General features: G+C 47.4%; 1 protein-coding gene across 3 annotated transcripts in view; it reads right to left on the bottom strand.

Annotated features, from left to right (window-relative positions):
• The window catches only part of GRB7 (growth factor receptor bound protein 7), a 252,688-nt gene that overhangs the window by 220,113 nt on the left and 17,214 nt on the right, over positions 1–15,361 (bottom strand). For all 3 annotated transcript variants that reach the window (XM_040330150.1, XM_040330145.1, XM_040330146.1), the window contains exon 2: positions 7,739–7,808. Coding sequence is in view for 2 of the 3 variants with exons in the window: in XM_040330145.1 (XP_040186079.1) it covers positions 7,739–7,808 (70 nt within the window). In the remaining variant the exon portion in view is untranslated. The remainder of the gene's footprint in view (positions 1–7,738; positions 7,809–15,361) is intronic.

The following is a 15,361-nucleotide window of genomic DNA, read 5'->3' on the forward strand; positions in this document are numbered from 1 at the left end:
AACGTACTTGCGCACGGCGCATAATATACGCCGTTTGCGTAAGTCGTACGTCCGGCGTAAAGTTATTCCACATGCTAAGGTATGGACCAGGAAACACAGCCGTCGTATTTTACGTTGTTTACGTAGTACGTGAATAGGGCTGGGCGTAGGTTACATTCACGTCGTAGGCAGTGATTCGACGTATCTTAGGCAGTTGTTTCGACGTGATTCTGAGCATGCGAACTGGGATGCGGCCACGGGTCAGCGTAGCGTATATTAGATACGCTACGGCAGCATAAATATGCGCTGATGTATTTGAATCCGGGCCATAGCGTTTACAAAATAAGAGCTAGTTTTATGGCATTTTTATTAATTATTTTTTTTTTACTAGTAATGGTGGTGATCAGCGATTTTTTTCGTGATTGCGACATTATGGCGGACACATGGAAAACTTTTGACACATTTTTGGGACCATTGTCATTTTCACAGCGAAAAGTGCTATAAAAATGCACTGCTTACTGTGAAAATGACAATGGCAGTGAAGTAAGAAACACACAATAGGACACACTTAACCCCTTTAGCGCCCCCTAGTAGTTAACCCAACTACTAGGGGGCGCTAAAGGGGTTAAGTGTGTCCTATTGTGTGTTTCTTACTGTAGGGGGTCGTGGCTGGATATGTGACATCACCGATCGTCGTTCCCTATGACAGGGAACAGACGATCAGTGACAAGCCACAGAGAAGTATGGGGAAGGTTTGTTTACACTCACCTCTCCCCATTCTTCAGCTCCTGTGACCCGATCGCGGGACGCGGCGGTGATCGTGTTTGCAGATCCCGCAGGCGTGGTCACGGAGCTCAGGACTAGGTCGCGAGCGTGCCGCTGCAAGCGCGACCCACGGCTGGGCTCTTAAAGGCGACGTACCTGTACGTGCCTGTGCCCAGCCGTGCCCTTCTGTCGATATCTATCGGCGTGAAGGGGTCCTCAAGTGGTTAAAGGAGCATTGTACAAAAAAAACAAGAATGGTTAAACCCACAACTGCTTTTTTTACCACTACTATTCCTTTATATTGCCTTTTGAAATTTACAAATGCAGCAATTTAGAAGGGGCCCTGGGGCACGCCTGGGCCAGAAGAAGGCAGGACGGGTGAAGGGGAGCCGTGCTGTGCAGTACAGAAACAATCTCAGTTTCTGCTGTTCTCACGTCATTAAGCTCTTTACTGCCACCTCTGGCTACTATGTGCATGTACACCCCTCGTGTGACAGTGATCTGCCTGTACTGTGCTTCTTAGCAGCATGTCAGCTTTGTGAAAACGAGCAGGGACTAAGTAGAAAGATCTTCTTTACAAGTAGGGGTTGTGAAGGAAAGGGAGGGGTGTACAGATTTGTGTATGGGGGGCTGCCATATATACAAGTGTGTGTGTGGGGCAGCGCTGACATATATACAGGTGTGTGTGTGGGGGGGTGCTGACATATATGCAGGTGTGTGTGTGGGGGGGTGCTGACATATATGCAGGTGTGTGTGTGGAGGGGCGGTGCTGACATATAAGCAGGTGTGTGTGGGGGGGCGCTGACATATATACAGGTGTGTGTGTGTGGGGGGGGCGCTGACATATATACAAGTGTGTGTGTGTGTGTGGGGGGGACGCTGACATATATACAGGTGTGTGTGGGGGGGGGGGACGCTGACATATATACAGGTGTGTGTGTGTGTGGGGGGGACGCTGACATATATACAGGTGTGTGTGGGGGGGGGGACGCTGACATATATACAGGTGTGTGTGTGGGGGGGCGCTGACATATATAAAGGTGTGTGTGTGTGTGGGGGAGGCTCTGACATATATAAGTGGCTGCATTCGATGGGCACAGTGAGGCTGCAATTTTTTTCTTTTTCGTTTGCGCCCCCTCAAAAATTTTGAGCACCAGCTGACACTGGTGGGTACGTGGGAGGGGGAAGGGACATTTTACAGGGCACAGCGCAATTTTGTTCCAGTCATGATCTTTTTTTTTTTTTGGTGTATCTAAATCCTGCTACCCTGTATCTCACTGAAAGGGGTGCATTGCAGTACATTTCTAATTGCAGCTCAAATGCTCATATACAGCAGTGCACTGTGATTCACAGATGGGAATGTTCTGTGTATGCGCACGTGGCATTTGAAAGGGGCATTTTACAGGGCACAGTGACATCAATGGGCACAGTGGGGACAATGGGCACAGTGGGGACAATTGGCACAGCGGCATGAATGGGCACAGTGGCGACAATTTGGCACAGTAGCGACATTTAAAGGGCACAGTGACATCAATGGGCACAGTGGCGACAATTAAAGGGTACAGTGGCGACAATTGATGGCACAGTGGCGACAATTGATGGCACAGTGGCTGCGTTTGATGGCATGGCACAGTGGCTGCGTTTGATGGCATGGCACAGTGGTGCGAATTGATAGCACAGTGGCTGCGTTTGATGGCATGACACAGTGGCCGTGTTTGATGGCATGGCACAGTGGCTGCGTTTGATGGCATGGCACAGTGGTGCGAATTGATGGCACAGTGGCTGCGTTTGATGGCATGGCACAGTGGCTGCGTTTGATGGCATGGCACAGTGGTGTGAATTGATGGCACAGTGGCTGCATTTGATGGCACAGTGGCTGCGTTTGATGGCACAGTGGCTGCGTTTGATGGCATGGCACAGTGGCTGCGTTTGATGGCAGGAAACAGTGGTGCGAATTGATGGCACAGTGGCTTTGTTTGATGGCATGGCACAGTGGCTGCGTTTGATGGCACAGTGGCTGCGTTTGATGGCATGGCACAGTGGCTGCATTTGATGGCATGGCACAGTGGCTGCGTTTGATGGCATGGCACAGTGGCTGCGTTTGATGGCATGGCACAGTGGCTGCGTTTGATGGCATGGCACAGTGGCTGCGTTTGATGGCATGGCACAGTGGTGACAGTTGATGGCACAGTGGCTGCATTTGATGGGCACAGTGAGGCTGCAATTTTTTTCTTTTTCGTTTGCGCCCCCCCAAAAATTTTGAGCACCAGCCACCACTGGTGGGTACGTAAAGTATTCAGACCCCCTTTCAATCTTTGTTATATTGCAGCCATTTGCCAAAATCATTTAAGTTCATTTTGACCCAACATTGACTGAAAAACACAGAATTGTAGATTTATTAAAAAAAGAAAAACTGAAATATCACATGGTCCTAAGTATTCAGACCCTTTGCTTAGTATTTAGTAGAAGCCCCTTTTGATCTAATACAACCATGAGTCTTTTTGGGAAAGATGCAACAAGTTTTTCTATGAAAGTAGCCAGGTGCTACACAAGGATTATGGAGGTCACTGTGCTCTTAGGAACCCATTTTTGTACCCTTGGCCAGATCTGTGCCTTGCCACGATTCTGTCTCTGAGCTCCTCAGGCAGTTCCTGTGACCTCATGATTCTCATTTGCTCCGACATGCACTGTGAGCTGTAAGGTCTTCTATAGACAGGTGTGTGGCTTTCCTAATCAAGTCCAATCAGTATAATGAAACACAGCTGGACTCCAATGAAGGTGTAGAAGCATCTCAGGGATGATCAGAAGAAATGGACAGCACCTGAGTTATATATGAGAGTCACAGCAAAGGGTCTGAATACTTAGGACCATGTGATATTTCAGATTTTTATTTTTTAATAAATCTGCAAAAATTTCAACAATTCTGTGTTTTTTCTGTCAATTTGGGGTGCTGTGTGTACATTAATGAGGAGAAAAAAATGAACTTAAATGATTTTAGGAAATGGCTGCAATATACCAGTAACAAAGAGTGGAAAATGTAACCACTTGACCACCGGGCCTATTTTGGCACTTCTCTCCTTCATGTAAAAATCACATTTTTTTTTGCTAGAAAATGAATCAGAACCCCCAAACATTATATATATTTTTTTTAGCAGACACCCTAGGGAATAAAATGGCGGTCATTGCAACTTTATTTCTCACACAGTATTTGCGCAATCATTTTTCAAACGCCTTTTTTGGGGAATAAAAAACGATTTCATGAATTAAAAAAATAACAAAACAGTAAAGTTAGCCCAATTTTTTTGTATAATGTGAAAGATGATGTTATGCCAAGTAAATAGATACCTAACATGTCACGCTTTAAAATTGTGCACACTCAAGGAATGGCGCCAAACTTCGGTACTTAAAAATCTCCATAGGCGATGCTTTAAATTTTTTGACAGGTTACTTTTTTCGAGTTACAGAGGAGGTCTAGTGCTAGAATTGTTGCACACGCTCTAACGCACGCGACGATACCTCACATGTGGGGTTTGAACGGCGTTTACATATGTGGGCGGGACTTGCATGTGTGTTCGCTTCTGAGCGCGAGCTACCGGGGACAGGGGCGTTTAAAAAAAAAAAAAAAAACTACATTTTATTTTACTTCATTTTTTTTTTTTACATCACTTTTATTTCTATTACAAGGAATGTAAACATCCCTTGTAATAAGAATCACTGTGACAGGTCCTCTTTATGGAGCGATAAGGGGTCAATAGGACCCCACATCTCTCCTCCAGGCTTACCAGCATGAGATCGTGAAAAAAAATTCACCGATCTCATGCCGACAGCCGCGATTGCGGCTTTATTTACTTCCGGGTAGCCGAACGTGACGTCATAACATCGCGCCCGGGCCTCCGACGGTCATAGAGATGACTGGTCACCAGTCATCTCTATGCTTCCCAGCCTGCGCCGGCCGATTCGTTCTCCAGCCCCCGATGGCACGGAAGAGCCCGGAGAAGCACCGGATGGCCGCGGGAGGGGGGGGGCCTCCCGCTGCCTATAAGAACGATCAATCCGTGGAACTGCCGCTTTGATCATTCTTATCGTGCAGAGAATCGGGGGCTGAATACGGTGATATCTGAATGATGCCTGTAGCTGCAGGCATCATTCAGATATCCCCGCACAAATTCGAAGACGTCATATGACGTCCTCGGTTGTTAAGTGGTTAAGGGGGTCTGAATACTTTCCGTACCCACTGTATGTATGTATATATATATATATATATATATATATATATATATATATATATTTAATATATATTGGAATTTTTTTATTTCTTTTTTATTCTAGTAATGGCGGTGATCAGTGACTTATAGTGGGACTGTGATAGTGCAGCAGATAATCTGACACATAGTGGCAGTTAGTCAGTTCCCACAAATACAGTGATCAGCCCTAATAATAAACACTGTCACTGTACTAATGACAGTGACACTGACAGGGAAGGGGTTAACATCTGGGGGCAATTAAGGGGTTAATTGGGTGCCTAACAATGTGTAATATGTATAATGTGTGCTGATTTTTTAGTACAGATCAATATGTTTCTTTTTCCTGCTTTGCAGGGATGAGAAACAAAGCGATTGTTCCCTCTATTCAGAACTAACACAGGGCTCTGGGCTGTGATTGGACACAGTCGATCAGCAGGTAAATGAATCATTGGTCTGGGATTTGCTAACAGACTAACAGTCAAATCACAGAGGAGAAGGTGGGCGGGGGGCGCGCTTGTGTGCCCGAAACCCAGGAACAAGCAGTGACTTACAGGTAAGTCGCGGTGCTTGTAGGAGCCAGTATATGTACTGTGGCTGGTCGGAAAGTGGATATACCTTGGTAACCTATTCTTCCAAGGATGTTACATGTTATTTACCCATGAAAGCCTCCCTTATGTAGACATTCATAGACCTGACAATTCTGTTGGGTATTACCATCTTAGATGTGATGTCAACAGTAGGGATGAGCTCAGTTATGTTCAGATCCTACTCCAAACCAACCCTGAGTGATCCCGCCAGGAAACTCATCTGTACTGTGCCAATCATAAGTGGTATTCCTCCCCACCCCCCCACAGCCAAATGTATGCAAGTGGCGACACTCTCAGAGGAGAGTTACGGTGATAAGAGCAGTGGTGTATTTAGGTTTTGTGCTGCCCTAGGCCTGACTAAATTCATGCACCCCCTAATTTAAATACGACCCACCCTTCCTGTGAAAGCCACACCCCTTCCTATTTAAGACCCGCCCTATCTGTAAATCACACTTCTTCCAGACCCCGCCCCCTCCATCTCCCCCCTAGCAGCAAAAATACTCCCTTTCAGCACAAATCGTCACCCTCATATAACCCCTTCCAGTGAAAATACCCCTTCTCAGCACAAACCCTTGCCTTAACCTCCCCTTTCCCAGCACAGATCCTTCCCCATCTCCCCCTCCCAGCATAAATTCTCCCCCTCCCAGCATTAATTACATCTCTCTGCACAAATCCTTCCCCATCACAAATCCTCCCCCTTCCAGTATAAATCCTCACGTTCAGAAAAAAATTCCCCCTCATCTCAAACCTGTGTCTCCCTCTCTTCCCTCCCAGTACACCCCCCCCCCAGCTCTTTCTCCTGTTCTGTAAGAGTAGCCTCCTATGCTGGGACTTGTAGTGCACTCTGGGGGGCTGAGATATGGCAGCCTCCTATGCTGGGACTTGTAGTGCACTCTGGGGTGCTGAGATATGGCAGCCTCCTATGCTGGGACTTGTAGTGCCCTAGACTACAGGGGATGGAAGAATGGCAGCCCACTCTGCTGGGACTTGTAGTGCCCTCAGTGGCGGAATGAGGATTCCTCAGTCCCCCCCACAGTCTAAGGCACTACAAGTCCCAGCATAGGAGGCTGCCATATGTCAGCCCTTCAGAGTGCACTGCAGGTCCCAGCATAGAAGGCTGCCATATTTCAGCCCCCACAGTGCACTACAAGTCCCAGCAAAAATGGGGCTGCAATATTTCAGCCCCCACAGTGCACTACAAGTCCCAGCAACATGGGGCTACCATATCTCAGCCCCCACAGTGCACTACAAGTCCGAGCATAGGAGGCTGCCATATGTCAGCCCCCCAGAGTGCACTGCAGGTCCCAGCATATAAGGCTGCCATATTTCAGCCCCCACAGTGCACTACAAGTCCCAGCAAAAACAGGGCACTACAAGTCCCAGCAAAATTGGGCTGCCACCAGTCCTCCAAACACAAAACAATGAGACTGCACAGCCTTCCACCCCCTCCCATACACTCACTCCTTGGCTGCCATACACTTCGGCTCCCCACTCTCCCCTTACAACGGTGTCCTCCTACCTGAGTCTGGGCTAGATGTCACACTGCATGGTGAAGCAGTGGGAGGGATGTCTGAAGACACATCCAGGCTCCCAGACCCCGGCACAGCACGCAAGGCTGCAGATAACTCTGCACTGGTAAGGCACCTCAGAGGCTGTATGTTAGCCGGGAGGAGGCCGCGGGAGCCGGGACTCAGGAGGACAGGTGGGGGGATGTTTTTGTGCAGGGGGGGGCGCCACCCCCTGCAAAGTGCCGCCCTAGGCCTGGGCCTTGTCAGCCTAGGCCAAAATACAGCCCTGGATAGGAGGGAGTGAGAACTATGGCTGTTGTTGAAAAGACAGTTAGATGGAAATGGACAGGCCCCATAGAGAACAGCAGGCTGTGCCCGAGTCTGCATCAGCGGAGCGGACATGAACGTGTCATCCGCCTGCTCAGCGGAGAGATTCCCCCATTAGTCCAAAGTTATAGCGTGAAAGGGGCCCATTTTCCAAAACTTAGTTGAAAAGCTGAAGATAGAAGCTGATTGGTTACTATGCACAGCTGCACCAGATTCTGTGCGCTCCAGGTTTAGTAAATCTCCTCCTATAACCACATAGTAAGAAGTAATATTTACAAGGTGCCATCATACATACATACATACATACATAGGGCTTCTATTTACTCACCATCTCCCAATCTGTCCTCATTGGTGTCACAGTCCTGTGGCTTGCAGTTTACCCATCTTCCACCATTTTCCTGCAAATGACAGATGCATGTTCTCATTATTTCAGATTTTTTTTTCTAAAACCATGGATTACATTATTATTAATAGATGTAGCCAGGGGTTTCTACTATAGTTATTTTTGCTGAATGGTTTATTGTTTTTTTGTGTATGAGTTTGGCTCCCTCTAGTGCCTGCTGGTCTCTGTCAGGATCTTTCTTTCCTCCTTGAGCGTGAACAGAGCAATGCATTATGGGACATGTGGTCTGGCTGAAGAAGTCACACTGTTGGCCGGATCAGCTCTGGACTACAGGACACACAATGCAAAGCGCGAAAAATCAGCCTGCTGGGAGGAGAGATAAAAGGGACAGGCATGGCCTGATTTCAGCCTCTCTGGACGCCATTCTGAACCTGCCAGGAGGTCTGTGTGACAGGGAGAGAGAGACTGCGGCCTAAGCAGCGGAGAGTCGGATCGCCCACCTCAGAGGGACCTCGGAGGACAGCACCGCCATTCCAGCAAGTGGACTGGCCTGCAATCCAGAGCATCTGGGACCACCTGCACTCCAGCCCACTGGGAGTAGCAGCGCGGCATGGCAGCGCAATTTTCACCTGACAGAGACACCAGAAGGGATCCCGGCCGGAACCCTACATCTATTGGGGTCCATTGTGGTGAGAGGGCACCTGCCCATCCAGATAGAGATTACAGAATTGCTGAGTGAGTTATTTTCTACAGACTGGCTGGTGAGACTTGTAGTTCCACGGATGTGAATCTACTCCTTCACAGGCATCATACAGCTGGAGCTTGGGGCCTTGTCTTTTCTACCCTGTGCTGTAAGGTCAGTACTGTATTGCACTCACATTTTAAGTTTAATTATTTATCGGTACACCTTTTTCTTCAGTCCTTTACACTGCAGTATAAATAACAGACTAGCTGAAGATATCCGGAATTGAAAGAACATTAAAGTGGAGTTCCACCCATAAATATAACATTACATCAGTAGTTTTAAAAAAATGTCATTAGTCCTTTACGAAAAAAACATTTTTTTTAGATGCCTTCAAAGTGTTGTTGCTAGGCAGAATAGTTAATCTTCCCACTTCCTGCACCTAGGTGCTTAATGCTTCCTAACCTACACCGCACAGACTCCTGGGAATGTAGTGGGTGTAACTTTCCAGGAGTCTGTGCACTCCCCAGTCTCAAAGAATCATGTGACTTGGACAGCACAGGTGCTGAAACCTGATCTGACACTGCTTGTGTGAGATCTGCAAGGCTGAAATCCAGGAAGTCATACAGTCTGGCTTCATGATGCCCACACTTAAGATGGCCCCAGTCCATTTCTATTTTATAAAGTGTCTAAATGCTGTAACAACCTAACAAAACGGACCTTAGTTTACAGACTAACTTTACTAGAATACATTAAGCTTGTGTATTACAGTGGTATTTATATTTAAAAAGGGAAATTGTGGCCGGAACTCCGCTTTAAGTTTAATTATTTATCAGTACACCTTTTTCTTCAGTCCTTTACACTGCAGTATAAATAACAGGCTAGTTGAAGATATTCGGAATTGAAAGAACATTCAATACAATACTTCTTGTATTATGCTTTACTGCTTTACATTTAAAGCGGAGCTCCAACCTAAAGTGGAACTTCCGCTCACCGGAACCCTCCCCCTCTCCGGTGTCACATTTTACACCTTTCAGGGGGGAAGGGGGTGCAGATACCTGTCAAAGACAGGTATTTGCACCCACTTCCGGGAGTCCTCACGGCAGGGAGTCTGCGGGTATTGCGTCACTTCTCGCCCCCGCACGTTGTGTTCTGGGAAACACTCAGAACCCAGAACACAACGGGGACCAGTGAGGACGGCCGTAAGGAATCGGGCAGTGAGGCCGGAGCGCTTCACTTCCTGATTCCCTAACCGAGGATGGCGGTGGGGGCAGCAGATAGACGAGCGATTGCTTGTCTTCTGCTGCAGACGTCGCTGGACTCCAGGACAGGTAAGTGTCCTAATATTAAAAGTCAGCAGCTGCAGTATTTGTAGCTGCTGGCTTTTAATATTTTTTAAATGGTGGAGCTCCGCTTTAAGGCCCATTACTGAATTACAACCTAGGAGAAGCCATTTTGTGAGATATTCTTTGAATCTGATTTGTGTTACTGTATGTATATGCTGTGCACTGTATGCAGGTTTGTGTGCTGAGGCCTCAGAGGAATGGTGTCCAACACATGCGCTAAAGGTGTTGGGTATTTGTCTCTCTGTGCACCTGTACACATACACCTATTCAGGTCATAAAGGTACATGCTTGACATATCCGAATTAAATGATATTTTCTGTCAATCATAAATTGTGTTCATTCACGCCTTTTATTGTGTTTATTCTTTATCTCAGTAAACATTTGAGTGGTTCGGTGATACTGTGTGAGATTCTCATTACTAACGCAACATTTCAGGATGGAACCCAAGGTGACAGAGGTAAGAGAGGATTTGCAGAGTCGGGGTAGCCAGTGGGGTATAGAGTCTATAAGCAGCCCTCACAGGGGTACCGCTGCATAGATAATGTAATTATTTCCATTTATTACATATTTTAAAGTAGCACTCCTTTAGTTTTGCACTGTTGTACAGGCTTCTCTCTTTTATGGAATTTACTCTGATTTCACTACACAATGTGTAGATCCATGCCTCACATGAAGCCAGGCATTACATAGGGATGCATGGTGAAAGGGCAGGTTTAAAAAAAAAAAAAAACTATACTGCACTGTAATACAATAATGTAATGTAAAGAGCTTCATAGATTATAATGGAAACTGTTGTATTTGCAGTTTTGGGGTAAGTAGATGGTATGAATGGGCCCTGTAAGTGAAATTTTACACTTAGGGCTGGTTCACAGCGGATGCAGTTCAGTGTGTTTTATTCTACATGAAAAATGCATTGACATTGTTTAACATGGATTCCATTGGCCCTAGTTCACACCAGTGCAGTGCGTTCCAGTGCAGTAAACAAAAGTTGAACATACTGCATTTTTTCTGTATGGAACAAATCTGGAACATGGCAAAATGCATCAAAAACGCACCCGAACACCCATGTCCTCAATTGAGATAAAGGAAAAAAATAGGGGAAAACGCACTGGAATGCATCAAAAATGCATCAGAAAGCAGAAATTGCGGTGTGAACCGGCCTTCAACCCCTTCACGCCGTCATAACACATATATATGTTTCTCCCTTTGTGCCGCATGGCGACTAAGGCTCTTACCGGGAGCCCCAGGCCCTGTACTAACGGTCGGGTCTCGGATCTCCCGATTCCGTGTCACTTGATTGCTGTGGTAGCCTCTGATTGGCCCCTGTTTTTTTTTTTTCTGTGAATGCAGAAGAAGAATACAATGTGTATCTTTCTCGTTCTTTGCAGAAAGTAAAAAGTGTTTGTAAAACCAAAAAAAAAAAAATTCAATAAAATAAAAAAATAAAAAATAAAGAAAAAATGTTTTTTTTAAAGAATCAGTATCAGTCACAAACGTACCGATATTGGTCTCCCCCTGCTCTGGCGACCATCTTTTTGGGGCCCACTATGTCATCGGCCAGGTAGAAGAAGCCAGGCCTCAGAAGGTTTTGCACTGCAGGCAAAGTACACGGCGGTCCGTGCATTGGACCTGCAAACAGTCTGAGTCCTGGCTTCTTCTACCTGGATAGGGCAAAGGCTGCCGCCGCCCTCGCCTCGGACAGTGCACGCCATAGAATGGCTGGACCAGAGAAGGCAAGCCAGCCAGCAGCCACCCACCTACAGCAGGGTGCCCGCCAGCCACCCACAGCAGAGTGCCCGCCAGCCACCCACAGCAGAGTGCCCGCCAGCCACCCACAGCAGGGTGCCTGCCAGCCACCCACAGCAGGGTGCCCGCCAGCCACCCATCCACCCACCTCCAGCAGGGTGTCTGCCAGCCAGCCAACCACAGCAGGGTGCCAGCTGGCCACCTACTCAGAGCAGGGTGCCAGCCAGCCACCACAGCAGGGTGCCAGACAGCCACTTATCAACAGCAGGGTGCCAGACAGTCAGCCGGCCACCCACAGCAGGGTGCAAGCCAGCCACCCACAGCAGGGTGCCAGCCACCCACCTACCCACAGCAGGGTGCCAGCCACCCACCCACAGCAGGGTGCCAGCCACCTACCCAGAACAGGGTGCCAGCCAGCCACCTACCCACTGCAGGGTGCCAGCCAGCCACCTACCCACTGCAGGGTGTAAGCCAGCCACCTACCCACAGCAGGGTGTAAGCCAGCCACCTACCCACAGCAGGGTGTCAGCCAGCCACCTACCCACAGCAGGGTGTCAGCCAGCCACCTACCCACAGCAGGGTGTCAGCCACCTACCCACAGCAGGGTGTCAGCCAGCCAGCCTCCGACAGCAGGGTGCCAGCCAGCCACCTACCCACTGCAGGGTGTCAGCCAGCCACCTACCCAATGCAGGGTGTCAGCCAGCCACCTACCCACAGCAGGGTGTCAGCCAGCCACCTACCCACAGCAGGGTGTCAGCCAGCCACCTACCCACAGCCTGTTGAAAGCCAGCCACCCTTAGCAGGGTGCCAGCCAGCCACCCACCTACAGCAGGGTGCAAACCAGCCAGCCGCCCACAGCAGTTTTCAAAACTTTCAATGTACAGAATATCGGCTCCTGAAATCGTATATCGGCCTGAAAGGCGGACATAAAATCTGTATCAGCCCTTAAAAAATGATATCGGTTGACCCCTAGTTCACACCGCTGATTTCAATGAAAAAAAGTAGAACATGCCTTACATTTTTCATCATTTTCTCTTGTCATGTGACACAACATCTGTAAACGCATGTTAGTGCCCTTCAACACCTATAATGGCAAAGCAGCAAAGGTTTCCTTTACAAATAAAGCTTAGTGAAGTAAAAAATAAAAATAATAATTGAAGCACATTTTACATTTTAAATGCAATGCAGCATGTAAACACATGTCAATTAACATGCGTTTACATGCACTCAATGCACACATTTTGGTAATAATGGAACCCTAAAGGGATTCTGTCATGAGAAAATAGCGAAGGCCCTCTTTGCTGATCTCTCTGAGAATGCTAGATCCCTGGCTGCCATGCTGATGCTGTAATTTCAATGCTTTCTGAGTCAATGAACTGGAATAAATGTAGAGATAAGGAACTTTGGCGCCTGTCCGACATTGATTCGCAGCACGTTCGATCCAGGTCTATAGGCATCAGACACAGCCAGGTAACTAGTATTTTCTGAGGGCAGAAAGCTATGGCAGTGCCTATACTGCTCTAATAACAGAAAAAAAAATAGTTGCTTGTGCCACCCTACTTTACAACTATCGGGGGGCAGTAGGAGCCATGATGTCTTTATCAACGGTAATGGCAGTTTGTGTAAAGTCATATAAGCATGGCACTCCTTTTAGGAGTTAAACTTGTACAGCAGTAAATGTGAGCACATAACTGGTAAATACAAAGGAGAAAGTCACACTTGGGCCCTTAACCTCTTGGGTCTTGTCCTCTTTCCACTTCTGGCAGTTTTGTCTAAGAGATATAATAATGACTACCCTGCAGGAAGATAAAATTGCTCAATAGTCACAGTTATCATATTCTGCTTTCCCGACAGAACTTTATTATGCAACTATCATAGGTGTATCAAAGGTCACACAACTTTTATTATCCCCAGTGCTGGAAGCGGCCTACCCTACACTGGTGCCAGTAAGTAAATGGGTGTATTTATAGAAACTGTGCACAGATGTTCGTCCATTAAAACTCCATGTGAATTTGTTCATGTGGGAAATGGGCAAAATCAATCAATGCAAATTGATCTTTATTATTGAAAAGTAGAACAGTGCAAATGTAAAAAATACCACATTTTGGCCACTAGATGGAGCTCAGTATTAAAGAAAATATGGCCCGGATTCAGATACATTGGCGCATATTTATGCCGGCGTAGCGCATCTCATATGCACTACGCCGATGTAACACAGAGAGGCAAGCAGAGTATTCACAAAGCACTTGCTCCCAACGTTGCGCCAGCGTAACGTAAATTCTTTGGCGTAAGCCGGCCTAATTCAAAGTAGGTGGAAGTGGGCGTGATCCATTTAAATGAACCGTGACCCCATGCAAATGATGGGCCGAACGAACGGCGCGTGCGCCGTCCAGTGGACACATGTTCAGAATCACGTCGGAAATACTCCCTAAGATACGTCGAATCACTGCATACGACGTAAACGTAACCTACGCCCAGCCCTATTCACGTACTACTACGTAAACGACATAACATACGACGGCTGTTCACTGGTCCATACCTTGACATGACTTACATCCTCCTTTAAGAGGCTTAACTTTACGCCGGACGTACGACTTACGTAAACAGCGACGGGCACAAGTACGTTTGTGAATCGGCGTATCTCACTCATTTGCATATACAAATCGTAAATCAATGGGAGCGCCCCTTGCGGCCAGTGTAAATATGCGCCCAGGATACGACGGCGTAGGAAACTTACGTCGGTGGTAGGAAGCCTATTTTCAGGTGTATCTAGTTCTATGGGCACGGCGCATAGATACGACGGAGCACATTTACACTTACGCAGCGTATCTGCGGGGTCATAATGCAGTATTTTCCCCATTTTTTTTCAGTAAATAACATTCGATCTACAGAGAATATAGCCTCTGTCTGGTTTTAATGGGTGAAGTCTACACAGGTGAGCCAGCACCATCTGCCAGGGGAAGACCTGCTTGCTTACTTACCCTGATGGTCAGTAGGAGCCTCTCTACTGCTGTAGCTACTGGTCTCCAAGGTTGACCCCTGACAGCCCCCTTCCATTGGTGGTCAATAGGAAGAGTGCCCCTTTAACCTTGATCAATAGGAAGAGTGCCCCTTTACACTGGTGATCAATGGGAAGAATGCCCCCTACATTGGTGGTCAATAGGAAGAATGTCCCCTTAAGTTGGTGGTTAATGGAAAGAATGCCCCCTTACATTGCTGGTCAATGGGGCATTCATCCCATTGACCACCAACTTAAGGGGGAATTCTTCCCATTCAACACTAATGTAAGGGGGCATTTTTCCCATTAACCACCAATGTAAGGGGGAATTCTTCCCATTGGCTACCAATGTAAGGGGGCATTCTTCCCATTAACCACCAATGTAAGGGGGCATTCTTCCCATTAACCACCAATGGAAGGGGTAATTCTTCCCATTAACCACCAATGGAAGGGGGCATTCTTCCCATTAACCACCAATGCAAAGGGGGCATTCTTCCCATTAACCACCAATGGAAGGGAGAATTCTTCCCATTGGCTAACAATGTAAGGGGGCACACTTCCTTTTGACAACCAACGTGAGGGGCCATTCTTCCATATACCCACACATACTGTATAAGGGGTCTGTCACGTTCAGGGGTCAAGCTTAGAGATGAGGAGCAACAGCAGTATAGAGGCTCCCACCTACCAGCACTAAACAAGCGGGTCTCTCTGGCGGATGACACTAACTTACCCGAAGTGCAGGGTCTAGCATTCACCAAAAACCCAGATGGTGGAGATGGGTTTTGCTGCGTGTTAGTAGTCCTCAGGATCATACCACCAGGAGGTAAGCAAGTCAG

This window comes from Rana temporaria, chromosome 12 (assembly GCF_905171775.1).
Source record: "Rana temporaria chromosome 12, aRanTem1.1, whole genome shotgun sequence".
Taxonomy (NCBI): domain Eukaryota; kingdom Metazoa; phylum Chordata; class Amphibia; order Anura; family Ranidae; genus Rana; species Rana temporaria.